At 56.3% G+C, this 14,804-nt stretch overlaps 4 protein-coding genes across 4 annotated transcripts; 2 read left to right on the forward strand and 2 right to left on the reverse strand.

Moving 5' to 3' along the window:
• Nucleotides 1–5,945: 5,945 nt before the first annotated feature.
• Nucleotides 5,946–8,004, forward strand: GCG54_00009463 (Protein scd2/ral3; the record flags this gene model as incomplete). Its single annotated transcript, XM_045409409.1, has 3 exons — nucleotides 5,946–6,104; nucleotides 6,219–7,007; nucleotides 7,066–8,004. The coding sequence occupies 3 exons, from the start codon at nucleotides 5,946–5,948 to the stop codon at nucleotides 8,002–8,004; spliced, it is 1,887 nt and encodes a 628-aa protein (XP_045259951.1).
• Nucleotides 8,005–9,201: 1,197 nt separating this feature from the next.
• Nucleotides 9,202–10,440, reverse strand: GCG54_00009464 (CENP-B-like protein 1; the record flags this gene model as incomplete). Its single annotated transcript, XM_045409410.1, has 1 exon — nucleotides 9,202–10,440. The coding sequence occupies one exon, from the start codon at nucleotides 10,438–10,440 to the stop codon at nucleotides 9,202–9,204; it is 1,239 nt and encodes a 412-aa protein (XP_045259952.1).
• Nucleotides 10,441–11,424: 984 nt separating this feature from the next.
• GCG54_00009465 (Thymidylate synthase) lies at nucleotides 11,425–12,490 on the reverse strand (the record flags this gene model as incomplete). Its single annotated transcript, XM_045409411.1, has 2 exons — nucleotides 11,425–12,283; nucleotides 12,339–12,490. 2 exons carry the CDS (start codon nucleotides 12,488–12,490, stop codon nucleotides 11,425–11,427), a joined length of 1,011 nt encoding a protein of 336 aa, XP_045259953.1.
• An 805-nt stretch (nucleotides 12,491–13,295) lies between these two features.
• Nucleotides 13,296–14,726, forward strand: GCG54_00009466 (uncharacterized protein; the record flags this gene model as incomplete). The annotated part of the gene is made up of 2 exons (XM_045409412.1): nucleotides 13,296–13,681; nucleotides 13,775–14,726. The coding sequence occupies 2 exons, from the start codon at nucleotides 13,296–13,298 to the stop codon at nucleotides 14,724–14,726; spliced, it is 1,338 nt and encodes a 445-aa protein (XP_045259954.1).
• Between the last annotated feature and the right edge of the window lie 78 nt (nucleotides 14,727–14,804).

Here is a 14,804-nt window from a genome sequence, read left to right on the forward strand (position 1 = left end):
TCCGTGGAGCTCTACCCTCGCCTCGCGCCGGAAGATTGTCAAGGCATCCCAAGTGGTGGTGAACCTGACCTGTCGATCACCAGCCATAAACTCAGGGTTCCTCCTAATATCTGGAACTCGATGAAGAATAATCAAAAGGAACAGACGTGTGCCCGATGCTGGCATTCCATTGGTGAAAGTCGTGACCTCTGCCCCGTTTCAGGCGACATGGGACGTCCAGTTTCAAGTTGTGTTGTGTCCGCGAACGGGACGGGCTGGATCCGAACACAGCTGCGGCATGAAGTTAAAGCTTGACCCTATTCTTATGTAAAGACTGGCTGCAGACCCTAGATGTGGGTTCGCCTGCCGTTTTGTATTTGGAATCTCACACTCGCTATCGGTATTGGAGTGCCCTTGTTCCTTTGGGGAAGTGGGCTTCCTCCCCAGTCATGGATGGCATTGGTCGTTGGGCGGTTTTCTGCTCCCCAAATCGTGGGGAATGGTGGTGAAGGTTCTGGAAGGTGACTGACAACCACCGGATGCGTGACCACGGCACCGGGGAGCTGCGTCTTGATGCGGGACCAGCTGCGGGATGGCACGTTGGCATGGGGTCGGCAGACAACGAGGCTGCGATGCCAATGTCCCGGCCTACGTCATCCCCTGCCAAGAGCTTGAAATGCCATGATTGTGTGCAGTAGCCCAGGGTCGATGAACCTAACCGCACCATGGATGGATGATGACGCCGGTTTAGAAGTGAGACCATGCGGGTAAGAATGGATTTAAGATATTTCCCGCTACAATCTTTGACTCTCGCCGCCGAGCTTCCGCAGACAGGTGACAGGCTGCAGCGATCAACAGGAACGAGACGACACAGCGCTGATATCAAGACTGCCACCTCCGTCACTGGCAGAGCCAAGAGAGGCGGGGATGTGGTTCCTGAACCGTCCCGCTGAAACGGGACGTTAACAAGGATTCTTGCACCAGCCTTAGCGCTTTCTGTGCTAGGCGAAGCTAAGGCGACATCATAAGCACCAGGGGTGGGCGAATGGAGAAGGAGCAATTTATTCGAAGCGTTGGAAAGTTGGGACGGAGAGAGAAGGCGCCGTCGCCGGGGCTGTCCTCGGATGAGGTCATTCTGAGGAGATGCGCATGGTTTCTGCCATGCAAGGTACAACGCGGTCGCCGTGATGAGCATTCTGTAGAATGATACGGTGTTGAAGAGCCGGACTCTGTCCAACTTGAACTGACCTTCATTTCAACAAGCCAGTGGGTGTCATGTTTTTGTGGACGCGCGCGCCAAGTTGCTCAACCGACGCGTTGGCGCGTAAGCTGGTCCGCAACTTGTTGATCAATTGGCTGGGGCGTCTTCTAGCCTGGCCTAGACTTTGAAATCCTCTCCAGGTTAGCTCAGAAGTACTTCTTTTTAGCTTGAACACAAAGCACACAAAGACCAAGAGCCAACGGTAGGGCGAGATCGCCATGCCGTTAGGATGCACAATCCGATTAGGTTTCGGCCGCCTGACTGGTGGAGGTAACGCCTGGGAAAAGATTGGCGAGAGTGCGCATAGAGTCGCCATTAATGGGCGCCGTATCAGTCGACGATATTCGCATAACCAGTCAGAGACAACTGTAGAAAGATTCGCGATGTACCTGTAAGCTTGGCAAGGATCGCGTTGGATCCAAGACACCCTTGCAATACAGCTCGGGATATTTACCATGGCATTCCTCGCTTGATGAACAGGATTTCGTCAGATTCAAACCTGGTTCATCGAGTACGCCAGCATGCTATGAATTTGCGAAGCCTGCGTCGCATTGAGCCAATTTGTGATTCCATTAGTTCCTTATTCCTCAAGTCTCGATAGAAGAGGCGCGTTAGAGGTTGAAGGGAATACCCCGAGACTGCCGCGTACGCCGTGTGCCCTCAGCCTGCAAATCCTTAGCATCCAGTGCACTCGCTTGTCGCTTGCAGCGAATCCCGCCAGCCGGGGAAGGATTCCGTGTGGCAAGGTTCGACGGTCGTTGGGTTGGGACCGAAATGGCACCTGGACTGGGCCGTTGCAGTCATTAGGCTGGAACTCAATGGGTCCTGTGAAAAACCGTCCGGGTCCGCCGCAAAGAACAGGGGTCGCAGGAGAGAGGCATTTCTTGGTGCTGAATGGTAAGCTGTTCCTGGCTGCGAAGAAGGAAGAACTCTGTTAGACTGTGGCCGATAGATGGAGGGAGGTACAGGATACCCCGTCCTGCTGCATTGCTCGGGATCACAAGGAAGCGAGAGAGTCTTTGCGTTAATCGATAAGGTGCCGCTCCAAGTCTCTTCTCTTGTCTAGTCCCCTGCGTCGCACTGCGATATGAGCCAAGCTTGACAATTCGGCCATTGAAGGGATAAGCTGTTTAAAAGAAGAGGTCAGTTCATGCAAAAGCAAGTGTCAAAAGCTCAACACTGATGCTATTGGCTGCATGCCGTTGTTTCGCATGGGGGCGTGTAAGGTCAATGTCATTCAGATGGGGTGTTGATGGAGAGCAGAAGGTCTGTGTTTTAGCGGAGGAGATGCCATGTGCGTGCCCAGGAAGACAGTGGCGAAAGCTGTGCAACCGCGGGGGAAAAGAATGGCCATGAGTGTCGACGAGGGGAAGCTAAGATAAGCCTTAGATCCATCTGCTGGTTAATAATTGTCCTTTTAGCTGCTGAACGAGAGGTCAGTTAGCTAGAAGACAGTTAGGTGCACTTGTTGGCTTGCTGAAGAAGGTGTACGGCACTATCGAGATGCTGGTCGTCGTCTTGCGATGGAATGCCGATGGGATTATCGCAGAGAAGGGCTAAGCAAACGGAATAGTGTGTCTTGGAACTGCGCTGCGATGCGATGCGATGCTGCTTGCTCAGTGGTGACCCAGCCATACCTCGTGTCAGTTGTGCGAGTCGTCGTGTGTCTTCTGCTGTTAGCCACGGTGCTGTGCCCTGTAAGAATACGACAGTGCCGTCATAGGGCACGGCACCGGGATTTCTGGTGGTTTGGGGCCTAGGCTGCCCTGCCCTGCCGTTTCCACGGATCCATCAAGTCTTCCACGGATCCATCAGGTCCTCTCCGAGCCTCCCCAGATGCGTTGCTTCGGCTTGGAGAGCCGGTGCAGCCACCGGCATGAGGCTTGGGAGCATGAAGGCGAGACATGCATCTGCACGATATGACTGGCAGAGAGGAAGCCGTCCCTGAACTCTGTCGTTGGCCAAGCTGCAAGTGGCATGCGACCAGAGATGCTCGTAGGACGCGGGCGAGGCACAAGACTGTCGCGTTAACACCCAGGCTGTCCACTGAGAGCCGAGGACTGACAGTAGAAGCCAGGAGCACATGTAGCTTCTTTCGTTATCACCGTCTCCCGTTCGACCATACTCCGAAGGCCCTCTTAGCGATTAAACTTTCCATCTGAGGTGAGGGTTGCTAATGTGGTTGCCACGCCCGCTGAGTTTCGCGCAATGCCCGATCCGTACACAAGTTGGTTTAGTCTCCGTGCCTGTGAGCCGCCGCTGTCTGGCTGCTGTCTAGCTGTCCAGCAACGGGTGAGTCCCGAACGTTACTGCGTTACGGGATGGCGCGAAGGGCTTTTTAGTCTGGTCAGCGCCGGTCATGCGATGGCAGTGGTGACAGCCGCCAGGAAAGGTTGAGAGCGCAAGGCATGAATATGGACTGATATCCGGTTGGGAATAAGAATCTGATGAGAAGTGAAAGCAGTAGTTCCAAGGTTAGAAAAGAAACATTTACTAGCCAGGCTGTGTCATGAGCACTCACCCTCGTCGACGTCGACGGGACCGAGAGACGCACACGAAGGTCGCATCACCCATAATCTGCAGGCCGACACCCTCGTTGGAGTCAGGACACCCACCCGCAACCCTAGCGCAATTTACCCATCCACGCCCAGCGAACGGACAGGCCAGGACGGGTAAGGTACTGTGTACCATACAGACCAGGGTATCTCGCGGGCATGGTCTTGAATGGTAACTGGGTTGGTGACTGCGCAGACGGGGAGTCCCACCAGGCAAGCCCATTACCAACCGTTGCGGTGCAGCTGTGCCCCCCTCTCCGGGCCCCCCCCCCTTCCTGGGCTTCGTGGGCTTCCCTTTCGTCTGGTCTTGTGGGATTTAGGAGCGCATCCCGGGGATTGGAAGTGCGTACTAAGTACAGCGGGCTGCGTGGGCGTAGGGTAGTATTAGCGTGTGGTGCGTACCCAGGTACCCCGGCTTGGGCTGCTGGTCTGCCAGAGGTAAAGAGGCTTGGGTTGGGCGAACGAGCCTTTTCTACCCTCGCCCGTCCGCCGTCCTTTCTTGACGTGTTTCCCTTGCCTTCCCTTCACCCCTCCAGGTCGATTCACTTCGCTCACAGCCGGCCCGCCGCATTCCAGCGCAATCTTTGCACTTCGCCGAGTAGTCGAACTTCAACTTTGGACCTTGGACGACAGTCATAGACTGAGGAGCGACGCTTAGGTGTATACGCACTGCCAACTCTTGCGACCCCAACGAGCAGCACTGTGTAGCCCGAGTTGATTCGCGGGCATCTTGTTTCGGAGGCCGAGAGCGAGAGACAGACAGCCAGCTTCCGAGTCGGAATAAGAAAGCCAGGGAGAGACAGCCTAGCACGCCGGTCAGTCGATCGATCAGCCAGGACAGAAAGACAACTGGACAACGTTGCCTCAAAGCGGGAAAGCCGGACGGACTTGTTGGTCGACAAAAAGAGACTGTGTCTGCGTGGAAAGGTCCAGCACACACAACCCGAGTGTTGGAACCGAGAAGAGCAAGAGCAGCGTAGGAAGTTTGTAAGGGAACACACAACCATCAACTTCGAACAAAGTCCGACTTGGACATCAACTCTCTGAAGGAAGGCGACGTCCCAATCTCAGCCGTTCCTTTTTCGGATTTTCCTTTCTTTCCACATTCTTCTCCCTCCTTTTTCGGAATTTTCCCCTCAGACGCCCAACGGCATCGACTCAGCGAACAGCGCAATTTCCAGGAAAGTGCGACCCGGTCATCATCGCCCCTCCCTTCCTGCTTCCTTCCCGTCTGCACCGGCATCAATCAGCCCGGCCCCTCCCCTCCTTCCTCAGTTGGGTACCAGGGAAGAGAAAGAAAAAACAAGCAACAACCACCACCACATCCGCACCTTCTCACCAGCGCGCTCTCCGTGCGTCATTCGGCTTGTTTTGCGACAGAGCAAGAACTGCCTCAGCCTCTGCGAGTGCGACACCGACACCCTCCAGCAGCCGCAGCCGCAGCCGCAGCATCGACGGCCAGTAGCGACACACGCAAAACGAGACATAGACACCACACCTCACGCACTTCCTGCCTGTTGTCGTCGTCGTCTTCGTCGTCGTCGTCGCACCGATTCTCTGCTGCAACCCCTGTTTGCGCCCAATCAGGCTGTGCGGAAGGAACATTTCGCTCCCTAACCTCCTATCGACTCTGCGTGGTGCCACAGGGTCCCCCGTCCCGTCCCCCGTACCCCCCCGTCACCACTTCCATTTCGAGCTTCGCATTCAATTTCCATCTCGCCAGGTTACGTTTACCAGTCTCTGCACGCCTGCGACTGCCCTCGCCCTCACTCTCACCCTCATCTAGAGGGAGTGTCACACAAGATGAAGGTTCGTGATTCATCGTCCCCTCTGGTACCTGCCGCTGTACTTCTTCCTAATATTGCCTGCCACCGCCGCTGCATTGCGCTGCGCTGCGCTGCATTCCGTCTCATTCCCCCCCTTCCCCCNCATTTCAACCGCCCCCCCCCCCCCTCGTCTCCCCTCGTATGAAGCCAGATGCGCGCATATCACCATCACCACGTGTGCTTGCGATTTCCTCCACAACACATCACTGCGCGATTGACATTTTCATGCCGAAAGTTGCATTGCTCATATCGGCTCTGCGACTTTGTCACTTACTCTGCTTCCTTCTTTCCTCGTCCTCCTGACCCCGCATGCGCTCAAGCAAGATGTCTCGAGAATCGATGGCCAGAAATCGCTTTTCCGATCACCTACTAACGATGCCTCACCTACTACAGGCCCTCCGTCGCTCCATCAAGGGCGAAAAGGATAACGCCAAAATCAGCATCGCCCCCAAGTCCGCCGTTGCCATAGTCCCTCCGAAGAAGGTGTGTAAATTATCTGCCCGCTCCACCATGCTCCCCAGCGCTGGATGCCGCGCCCAACCCAACCGGGGGGCAACCAGGGGGGAAAGCTTACGACGCCCAGCTTGCTGACCATAGACCCGCCTCCAGGTTATCCGAGCCCTATACGATTATGAAGCCCAGTCCAACCAGGAATTAAGCTTCTCCCGAGGCGACTTTTTCCACGTAATCGGAAGAGAGAACGACCCCGACTGGTACGAAGCCTGCAACCCAGCCTTACCCGACGCTCGCGGTCTTGTGCCTGTCGCGTTTTTCCAGGCTTTGGGCCGTACAGAGAGAGACAGCGGCCAGTCCGACGGTGGTGGCTTGCCCCGACCCCCAACAATGTCACCGACTATTTCCAAGAACCCCGACCACGATTCCGGCTATGCCGAAGCCGCACCGCCTCCTGGTGCCATGCAATCACCTCCTGCGATGCAGCGCATGTCCAGATCTGCTGGCAAGGGATCTGGCGCAATGGTTTACGGCATCGTAATGTACGACTTTGTCGCAGAGCGCGCCGACGAACTGGAAGCGAAGGCTGGTGAAGCTATCATCGTCATCGCGCAATCTAACCCCGAGTGGTTCGTTGCCAAGCCTATCGGTCGGCTTGGTGGGCCAGGTCTTATTCCCGTGTCATTTGTCGAAATTCGCGACATGGCAACGGACAGCGCTGTTGGCAACGCGTCAGACGCCATCAAGAAGGCGGGTATTCCCAAGGTTGAGGAATGGAAGAAGATGGCTGCCGACTACAAGAACAGCAGCATTACGCTGGGCAAGTTCGACGTCGGTGGTGCGCCGCAGCAAGGTTCACTGGAGCAAGGCATGGAGCGCATGAGCATCCAGCAAGGCCAACGTCGTGGCTCTCAGCAGACCGGTAACAGTTTCGTAAGTAAAACCCAACCCATTCTCATTTGGATCAAACTGACTTGCCACGTAGCCGCAGCAACAACAGGCGAACTACCAACAGTCACGAACTTCCCAACAGGCGGCGTCGCAGCCGACTACCCCCTACACCAAATCCGCCGACCAGTTATATGCCCCGATCTCAGCCCGCATCCCCAGATATTGCTTTGCCGAGGACAAGTACTGGTTTGTCATCGAGGCTGTGCTGGAGGACGGCCGTCACTGGGAGCTCTCTCGATATTACGAGGACTTTTACGACTTCCAAATCGCGCTCCTCACCGAGTTCCCCGCAGAGGCAGGCAACACAGGAACGCAAAAGCGTACCTTGCCGTACATGCCGGGACCCGTCAACTACGTTACCGATGCCATTACCGAAGGTCGTCTACACAATTTGGATGCCTACGTTAAGAATCTCCTCGCACAACCAGCGTATATCGCAAGGTGCCCCCTCGTCAGACAGTTTTTCGCTCCTAGAGAGGGCGACTACGAGATCGACCCGAACGCACCGAACGAAGATGAGTACAGGCTATCGGGCGGCTCCCAGCCATCGTCAACGGATTCGCCGGCGGACGGTGCGTCGCGACAATCGTCGAGGAATAACCTGAATGGAAACGGCTACGCCGGGCTTTCCGCAGCGCCACAGCAAAGATCCATGGGCCAGCCAGGCATGACTCGGCAGCCATCATCGCTGTCCCAGTCTCAGCCATCAGTCTCGCCTGGTATTGCCCAAGCTCAGGCCATGAAGATTAAGCTTTACTTCAACGGTGACCTCATCGCCATCCGAGTGCCGAACGACATCTCTTTCCAGCAGCTGTACGACAAGATCTCAGACAGACTCAAGATTGCCGTCGGAGAAGAGATTCAACTGTTTTATAAGGACGACCGGACTGGAGAGAAGCCGAATCTCATGAGCGACAACGACCTCGACACTGCTCTGGAGCGAAACGACAAGCTCTTGCTCTACGTTGAGCAAGTATGATTCAGGCGCACGCGAGCTTGTGGTCCCCAATGGTTTCTGCGCCTGTCTACGAAGAAAAGCATATTCCCGACCGCCATTGCATTCTTGTTTCATGATTCCCAGCGCACGCGACGCATTGCCACACTCTGTCTTGTTACACAGGTGATGGCCGAATTTCACTTCTATATTGTTTTCTCCTAGTAGCTGGACTTGATATACATGCGACCATGACGCCAGTGGATCGACTCTCCTTCATGCGCCAGCGACTACCTTTCTCTTCTTTTACGCTTCTTTGGCCTCGGCAGGTCCCCTATTTACGATTTTCCTCGACTGATGTTGATGTTGATGACGGGAAAACAAAAAGAATTATTGATGCGGCCCCCGGGGGTCCATATGTCCAAGAGTTTCTCAAAAGACGAAAGACGGAATTGCTTCCATCATGAGGATATGGGAAATGGGGACATTGGCGGGCGTTATGTTTGGGCAAACGGCAGACTTGACTTGCCATATTTCTTCCATTTTTATCGACACGGGAGTTTGCCAAGAGCTCTTTCTCTGGTCCTTTAAGCCGTGCGGCACAGGAGAAGGCCAGAGGATAGAAGGGTTCTATTGATGATGAGCGGATGATGCGGATGAGACAGAAAGTCAGAGGATGATAGTGCAACACCAGTACTTGAGCGAGAAAGAGACGAAGATCAACCAGTTCAATGTTTGATGACCCAGAAAATGTGACGGGGTGTGTGCGCGAGTGCAATAAAATGACCAGCCTTTCCAGTCTGACAAGTAGTGAACACCAGTAAGAACCTCTCATATCAATCGTTCAAAGCAGGGAGAGCAGACAGTGAACGTGGAAAAATCTTCATTATAAGGCTATGTACGTACAGGGTAGCGAATAAAAACTCCCTTGGTGCGCCATGTCGCGCCCTGCTCCTGATCTCATGCACTCCTCATGATTCCCGTGAAATAAAGCTGCCCTTGGCGGCGAGAGAAGAAGCAGCCCGCCTCCCTTTTTTCGATGGGATAAGAAAGTCCGCAAGCTTATCAAGAGCACATGAGTCTGCTCCCATAGATAATAAAAGTACTCCAGACGATCCGAGGTCGCCGGTATTGATAATGACAAAGTTGGGTATTTCATTCGTTTCTCTTCTCTCTTCCTTTCCTTCTCCTCCGGGGAAGCTGGCTGCAATCAAACTCCCGTGCTCCACTCAAATCCTCAAATCATACCACTACGTGAGTAGACATGTGCTCCACGGCCTCCTTGATCGTCCGAAGCATCCTCTGGTTCACGCAGAACGGACACCGCAGGGGCCGCTCGTTCGCCGAGACAGGATCGTCATTCTTAATTGGCGTCAGGTTGAGCTCGGGCGTCGATGGGACGAATCGCGAGGCCGTGGAAGTGGCCCGCTGGATGGCCGGCGTCGCCAGCGCAGCAGCGGCCGTCCCCTGGGCGCGTTCACGCTGCTCGCGCTCCTCTCGTGCCGCGGCCGCGGTGGCCTCTGCTTCCGCCTCCTCCTGCTGCAGCTGGCGCAGCGCGTTCTGCAGCACAATGTCGGGGTCCTCGTCGCCGTACATGGGTGTGTCGCTCCCGGGGGGCGCGACCATGCTCGTGTCTGCGCTGTGTGGATCCGGAGGCGGGACGGCTGCTGCTGCTGCCGCCGCCGTGGTCGGGGACAGCGGGCCTGTTGAGGATGCGTTGCTGATTCTGCGCAGGACCTCGTCGCGGACGAGGGCGCAGGTCTGCAAGCTTGCCTCGACGCCTAGAGCACGCATGACGGACTCACGAATGGCGGCGGGGCTGGTCTCAGCGGAGAGCGCCATCAATCGCGGTACGCAGTCGGCAAGGTATCCGATGTCGTCGGCAGGGTTCATCCCGCCCTCGCCATGACGTCTCTGCCGCCTAATAAGCAGTCCGTACCGCTTCTTGAACCTGTGAATCCAGCCGGGGGAGAACTCGGGCGGGGTCTCGTCCTTGTAGCGTGGCAAAGCCGTGAAGATGGCTTTGGCCTTCTCCCCAAGCTCCTCGTTCGTCGGATGGCGTCCTGTGGCCTGGACCTGCTGGTACCATCTAAGCACGAGCTTCTCGACATCAGGCCAGTTGCCAAAGCGCAGCCGCGACCCGCTCAGTTGTGGGTTGTCGCCGTCGAGACGCGAATACTTTGGGCTGAGGGAGTGGGATACGGTAGACTGGGAAATATGTTGGCCGTACTGGTTATAGAACCAGTCTATACAGGCCTTATGGCTGGGCCGGATGGTCTGCGCGTTGGCCCAGCGGCGGAGGGCGCGGCGTTGGTCGAGGGTGAGGGAGTGGCGCTCTTTCGGGGTGGATACGGGGGAGTCGACGCCATCAGGGCCAGGGCCGCCGAGGGCGCTGGCATCGGGATCGGAGGAATGGAGGTCGTGGGCGGCGTCGTGCTGCGCGTCGTGCCCGTTGTGTGGGTGAGGGTCGTGGTCGGCCATTGCGACTGCGGCGGCGGACATGAGTGGCTCGGATCACGTCGCGCGCGCGAGGGCGGCGGCGACAACAACAACGACGACGAGAGGGGCGTCAAGGGCGGTCTTCGATTGGGGTCGGTGGTATTCCTGGAAAGAAAGTCGGCTTGCCAGGCGCGATGCGCGCTGCTGGCGGCGGGATGGCAGAGGCGGGAGGGCGGGATGTGATAAGGCAGAGTCGGTGCCTTTTTTTGTGATTCAATTGAAGGAATCGTTGTATCCGTAGTGAGGTTTTGGTTGGTGTGGAGGTTGTGACGGTTAAGGAGCAGGTGAGGAAGCGTCGAAAGTGAAAACTTGGTGGGTGGACGGGGGACCAAGGGGACTTAGCACCCGGAGAGAAGCGAGGCCGTGGCAGTCAGGGGCCAGGCACGGTGTAGCGCACTGTACTTAGCTTGCTGGCCAAGGTTGCATGTCGTGTCGTTATGCATCCAATGGGGAGCTGCGAAATCGCCAAAGGGGTGGCTGGCCCAAGCTCCCACCAGCAGGCCTTGTTGCATTACCCGGTGCATAACTGTACTGCTGCTGTTTCAAATGCCGTCTTCACCCGCCAAACCTGGTGCTGCTGCTGCTGCCACTGCTGTATTTCGGTCACATTGGGTGACCGAAATGCCAGCCAACTTGCAGCAATCGGGCCGCCATCGAATCTTTACTCGATGACAGCTAGGACTTGACTCGGCTGCAAGCATTCGGGGCAAACAAATAGTTGCAATAAGCCAACTCATCTATCATCGTGCTTGCTATTATTCTCATTGTCTGCCAACCCGCAGTGCTCTCTACTCAAAGGACAATCGTCATTTCTCCTCACCCGCATATTTCATGCTCATCGCGGCTCATTGTGTCGCATCCATTAATGCAAATCCCAACACCCCTCCAAATGCCGACCCAAAAGAAAACAATCAGACCAAACCGTCAAACATCCCCCGGGAACGCAACGCATAGGCCTCTCTTCTCTCACACAGACATCTTCATGGCAATCGTCTTATGCGGGTCGTAGCCCTTGACCACAAAGTCCTCCACCTTCCACCCATCAATGCTGCAACCCGCCTCCCTGTTGTTGATCTCGAGCATCGGGAATTCCCGCGGCTCCCGCTCCAGCTGCACCTTGAGCGCGTCCACATGGTCCGCGTAAACGTGCGCGTCGCCCATAACGTGCGTGAGGCTGCCAGGAACCAGGTCGCACGCGCGCGCAATCATGTGTGTCAGCAGCGCGTAGCTTGCAATGTTGAACGGCACGCCGAGCCCCATGTCGCAGGAGCGCTGGTACAGCTGGCAGTGCAGGTGTCCCTTGGGCTTCTCGTCCGTCGACGGCGCCGCGCCACGTGCCCGCGGGTACGAGACGTAGAACTGGGCAAACATGTGGCACGGCGGCAGAGCCATCTTCTTCAGGTCCGCGGGGTTCCACGCGCTGAGCAGGATGCGGCGGTCGTAGGGGTTTGTCTTGAGCTTGTGGATGACCTCGGCGAGCTGGTCGACTCCCTGGCCTTTGTAGTCCGTCTTCGCGTCGACGTATTCCGCGCCAAAGTGTCGCCATTGGAAGCCGTAGACGGGGCCGAGATCGCCGACTTCCCGGTGGGAGAGGCCGACGCTGTCGAGGAACTCGCGGGAGCCATTGCCGTCCCAGATCTTGACGCCGGCCTCGCTCAGGGCCAGGGACGACGTGTTGCCCTCGACGAACCAGAGGAGCTCGGCAATGACGGCGCGGAGGAAGACGCGTTTTGTGGTCAGGAGGGGCAGGAGGGGCTCGCCGTCCTTGTTGAGGGAGAACTTGAGCGGCGTCGGGGCGAAGATGGAGTAGGTTCCGGTGCCGGTTCTGAGTTTCTCGTCAGTGATTGTGCATTGCTGGTGGTTATGCGATGCCTTCGGACCTGTCTGGTCGGTGCTCGCCCGTCTCGAGGATCTCGCGGACGAGGTCGAGATACTGGTACTCCTCGTGGCGCTTAGCCGGTGCGCCGCCGTTCTGCTTCGTCGGGTTCTCGGGAGTGGACATGTTGGCGGATTCGACTGCAGCAGGAGCCATTGTGATGTGTATTCGTCTCTTACTGAACTTGGGAGATGGCGGTGGGATACGTCGGGTCGCTCTAAATGGAATGCCCCGTTCCAAAGACGCGTCCAGACGCGTCGAAAGTTTAAGTGCATGCGCTAGTAGTGGGGGTTGATGACTCAGCTAGGCCTCCGATAAGATAAGAAGCGCCCCAAGGTTCTGGCCTGCACCGGAACCAAGCGAGGCAAGTGGCGTCTCTCATGCGCTGGAGCTTGTTCCGTCTCTGCTGAAGTCCCGGCGAATAGCGGCTCAAGAAGACTCAGCCCAGAGCTGAGCTTTGTTTCAACGCATCTCATGAATGAGATATCGTCGGATCTTTTTTCAATTCGGTCCCTTTTCTCCTGTGCTCAGACGTAGGCCTCTGGTCCCACATTGATGAAATGGTGGCGATGCGTCCTCAATGTCTTCTTCTGTCTCCTCCCCCTCATGCACTTAGTTCCTTGAGCATTTCTTATGGGTGATGCTTCATGTTGGGAAATATGGAGTTGCTCAATTCCTCTGTATGACACCAAATCTTGAACTGCAATCTTCCGTTGTTGCATTCAACTCAAGAGCCGGTCTCTGAGGCGCGAGTGCCGGTTTCTCAGCCCTCACTGCCAACGTCATCGACCCCCTAGACCTCATCGCCTTCACCTCAAATCCCTTCCACCCTTTCTTGCTACTATTCAAGCTGCCATACTTTCTTGTTATTCAACATTGCGTTTCCAAGACGCAAAACCCCAATTCTTTGTTCAACTACACAGAGACATGAGATCTGCCCAGCTCACAGCTCCAGTTGACGATGAACATCACAATCACCGTCCCCGCGGGAACCGTCAACCACGGTGACCCCCGCCTCCTCTGCACTCCCCCAATCTGGAGCGATTTCATCATCTTCTATGCAACGAATTACTTTGTCCACGCCCTCACCCTCCCCAGCCGGCCCGGAGAATCCGTCCTCGAGACCTGCTTCACCGTCATCACGGCCCTCTTCCTCCCGAGCACCGGTTCCCTGCGCGCCGCCCGCTGGCTGCTCTCCCACGCCGGGACCGTCAGACGCGACGAACTCAGCCGGGCCACGCGGGCGGGCGCTCTCTGCATGGTCGTCGACGAAACAGAGCGCTCCAAAGTCTCCTGGATTGAGCGGTCGTTGAGGAGGATGAGATTCAACAGGGCGTCCCGAAGCTGGTTAGTATGAACCGAAAAGAATGAGGAGAAAAGAAACCGCATAAAACTCAAAAAAGACTCAAGTTTTCTGGCATCTAACTTTACAATGCATAGGTACGATACCGATACTTCCGCCCCGCCCTGGTATCGGTCTCGCTTCCGCGGGGCTGGTCGTTGGGTTCATTCTTCCCGCACCATCCACGGGACTTGCGTGCTGCCCAAGGGATTCATTCTGGTCGAGGTGCCTGTTGGAACGCCGCTGAAGCCGCCGCCGGATTCGACGGCCAACCACCTCGACCGCTCGAATATTCAGCTAGGCAGTACTTACAATATCCCCAAGGCCCTCTTCGCCTTGGGACAGGCGATATGGGGCATCACCACGGTATACCGGACCCGCGGTGATCAGCTGCAAAGGTACGGCTACGCCGCCTTTGGTGTCACCGTGGCGCCCTACGCCTTCATGTCTCTGGTCAACTTGATAGCCCTGCTCCTCACCCCGGAGTACAACTGCATCTACTTGGTACATACGCCGGACCTCGACAGGGCAAGGAGACAGGGCGGCAGGTTCTCTGGCCTTGTAGCCAGCGTCGATCTCGATAGCATCAAGGAGCCCCTGAGAACATTTTGGCCGTCCCAGGCAGCGCACGCCTCATATTTCGCCGTCACGACAGTTCTCTTACTAGCGCCCCTCGTCATCGTCGCCGCGCTCACCGGCTTCGACCCGGGCCACAGCACGATATACCAAAGAGTCTGGGTCCTCTCCTGGCTGGGATTCGGTATCGTCATGGGGCCCCTGATCAGACTCAGCACGATATTCCCGTCCGAGATACACGGCGTGTACAAGATTGGCGCGAACGATGCGATAGCGTATGCACTCGAGAACGCGACATTCATGGAGCGAGCGATAGACTGGTTGGTGACCAAGTACTTTTGGGTGGTAGAGACGTCGTTCTATTTGTACGTGGTCATTGGCGCCGGCATCCTCTTCACCCCAGCCATCGGTGGCATGGTTGTCGTCGGGCAGATGCTGGAGGAATTTGGCTTCTGTAGACGTCTTGATCGTTGAAAGATCAGATCGCTTCATTGCATCAAACTCAAAACGCATTTGTAGATATGGCGTTAGACATTCCATAATATCAAATAT

Source organism: Colletotrichum gloeosporioides (genome assembly GCF_011800055.1).
Source record: "Colletotrichum gloeosporioides strain Lc1 chromosome Unknown consensus_72, whole genome shotgun sequence".
In the NCBI taxonomy this organism is placed as follows: domain Eukaryota; kingdom Fungi; phylum Ascomycota; class Sordariomycetes; order Glomerellales; family Glomerellaceae; genus Colletotrichum; species Colletotrichum gloeosporioides.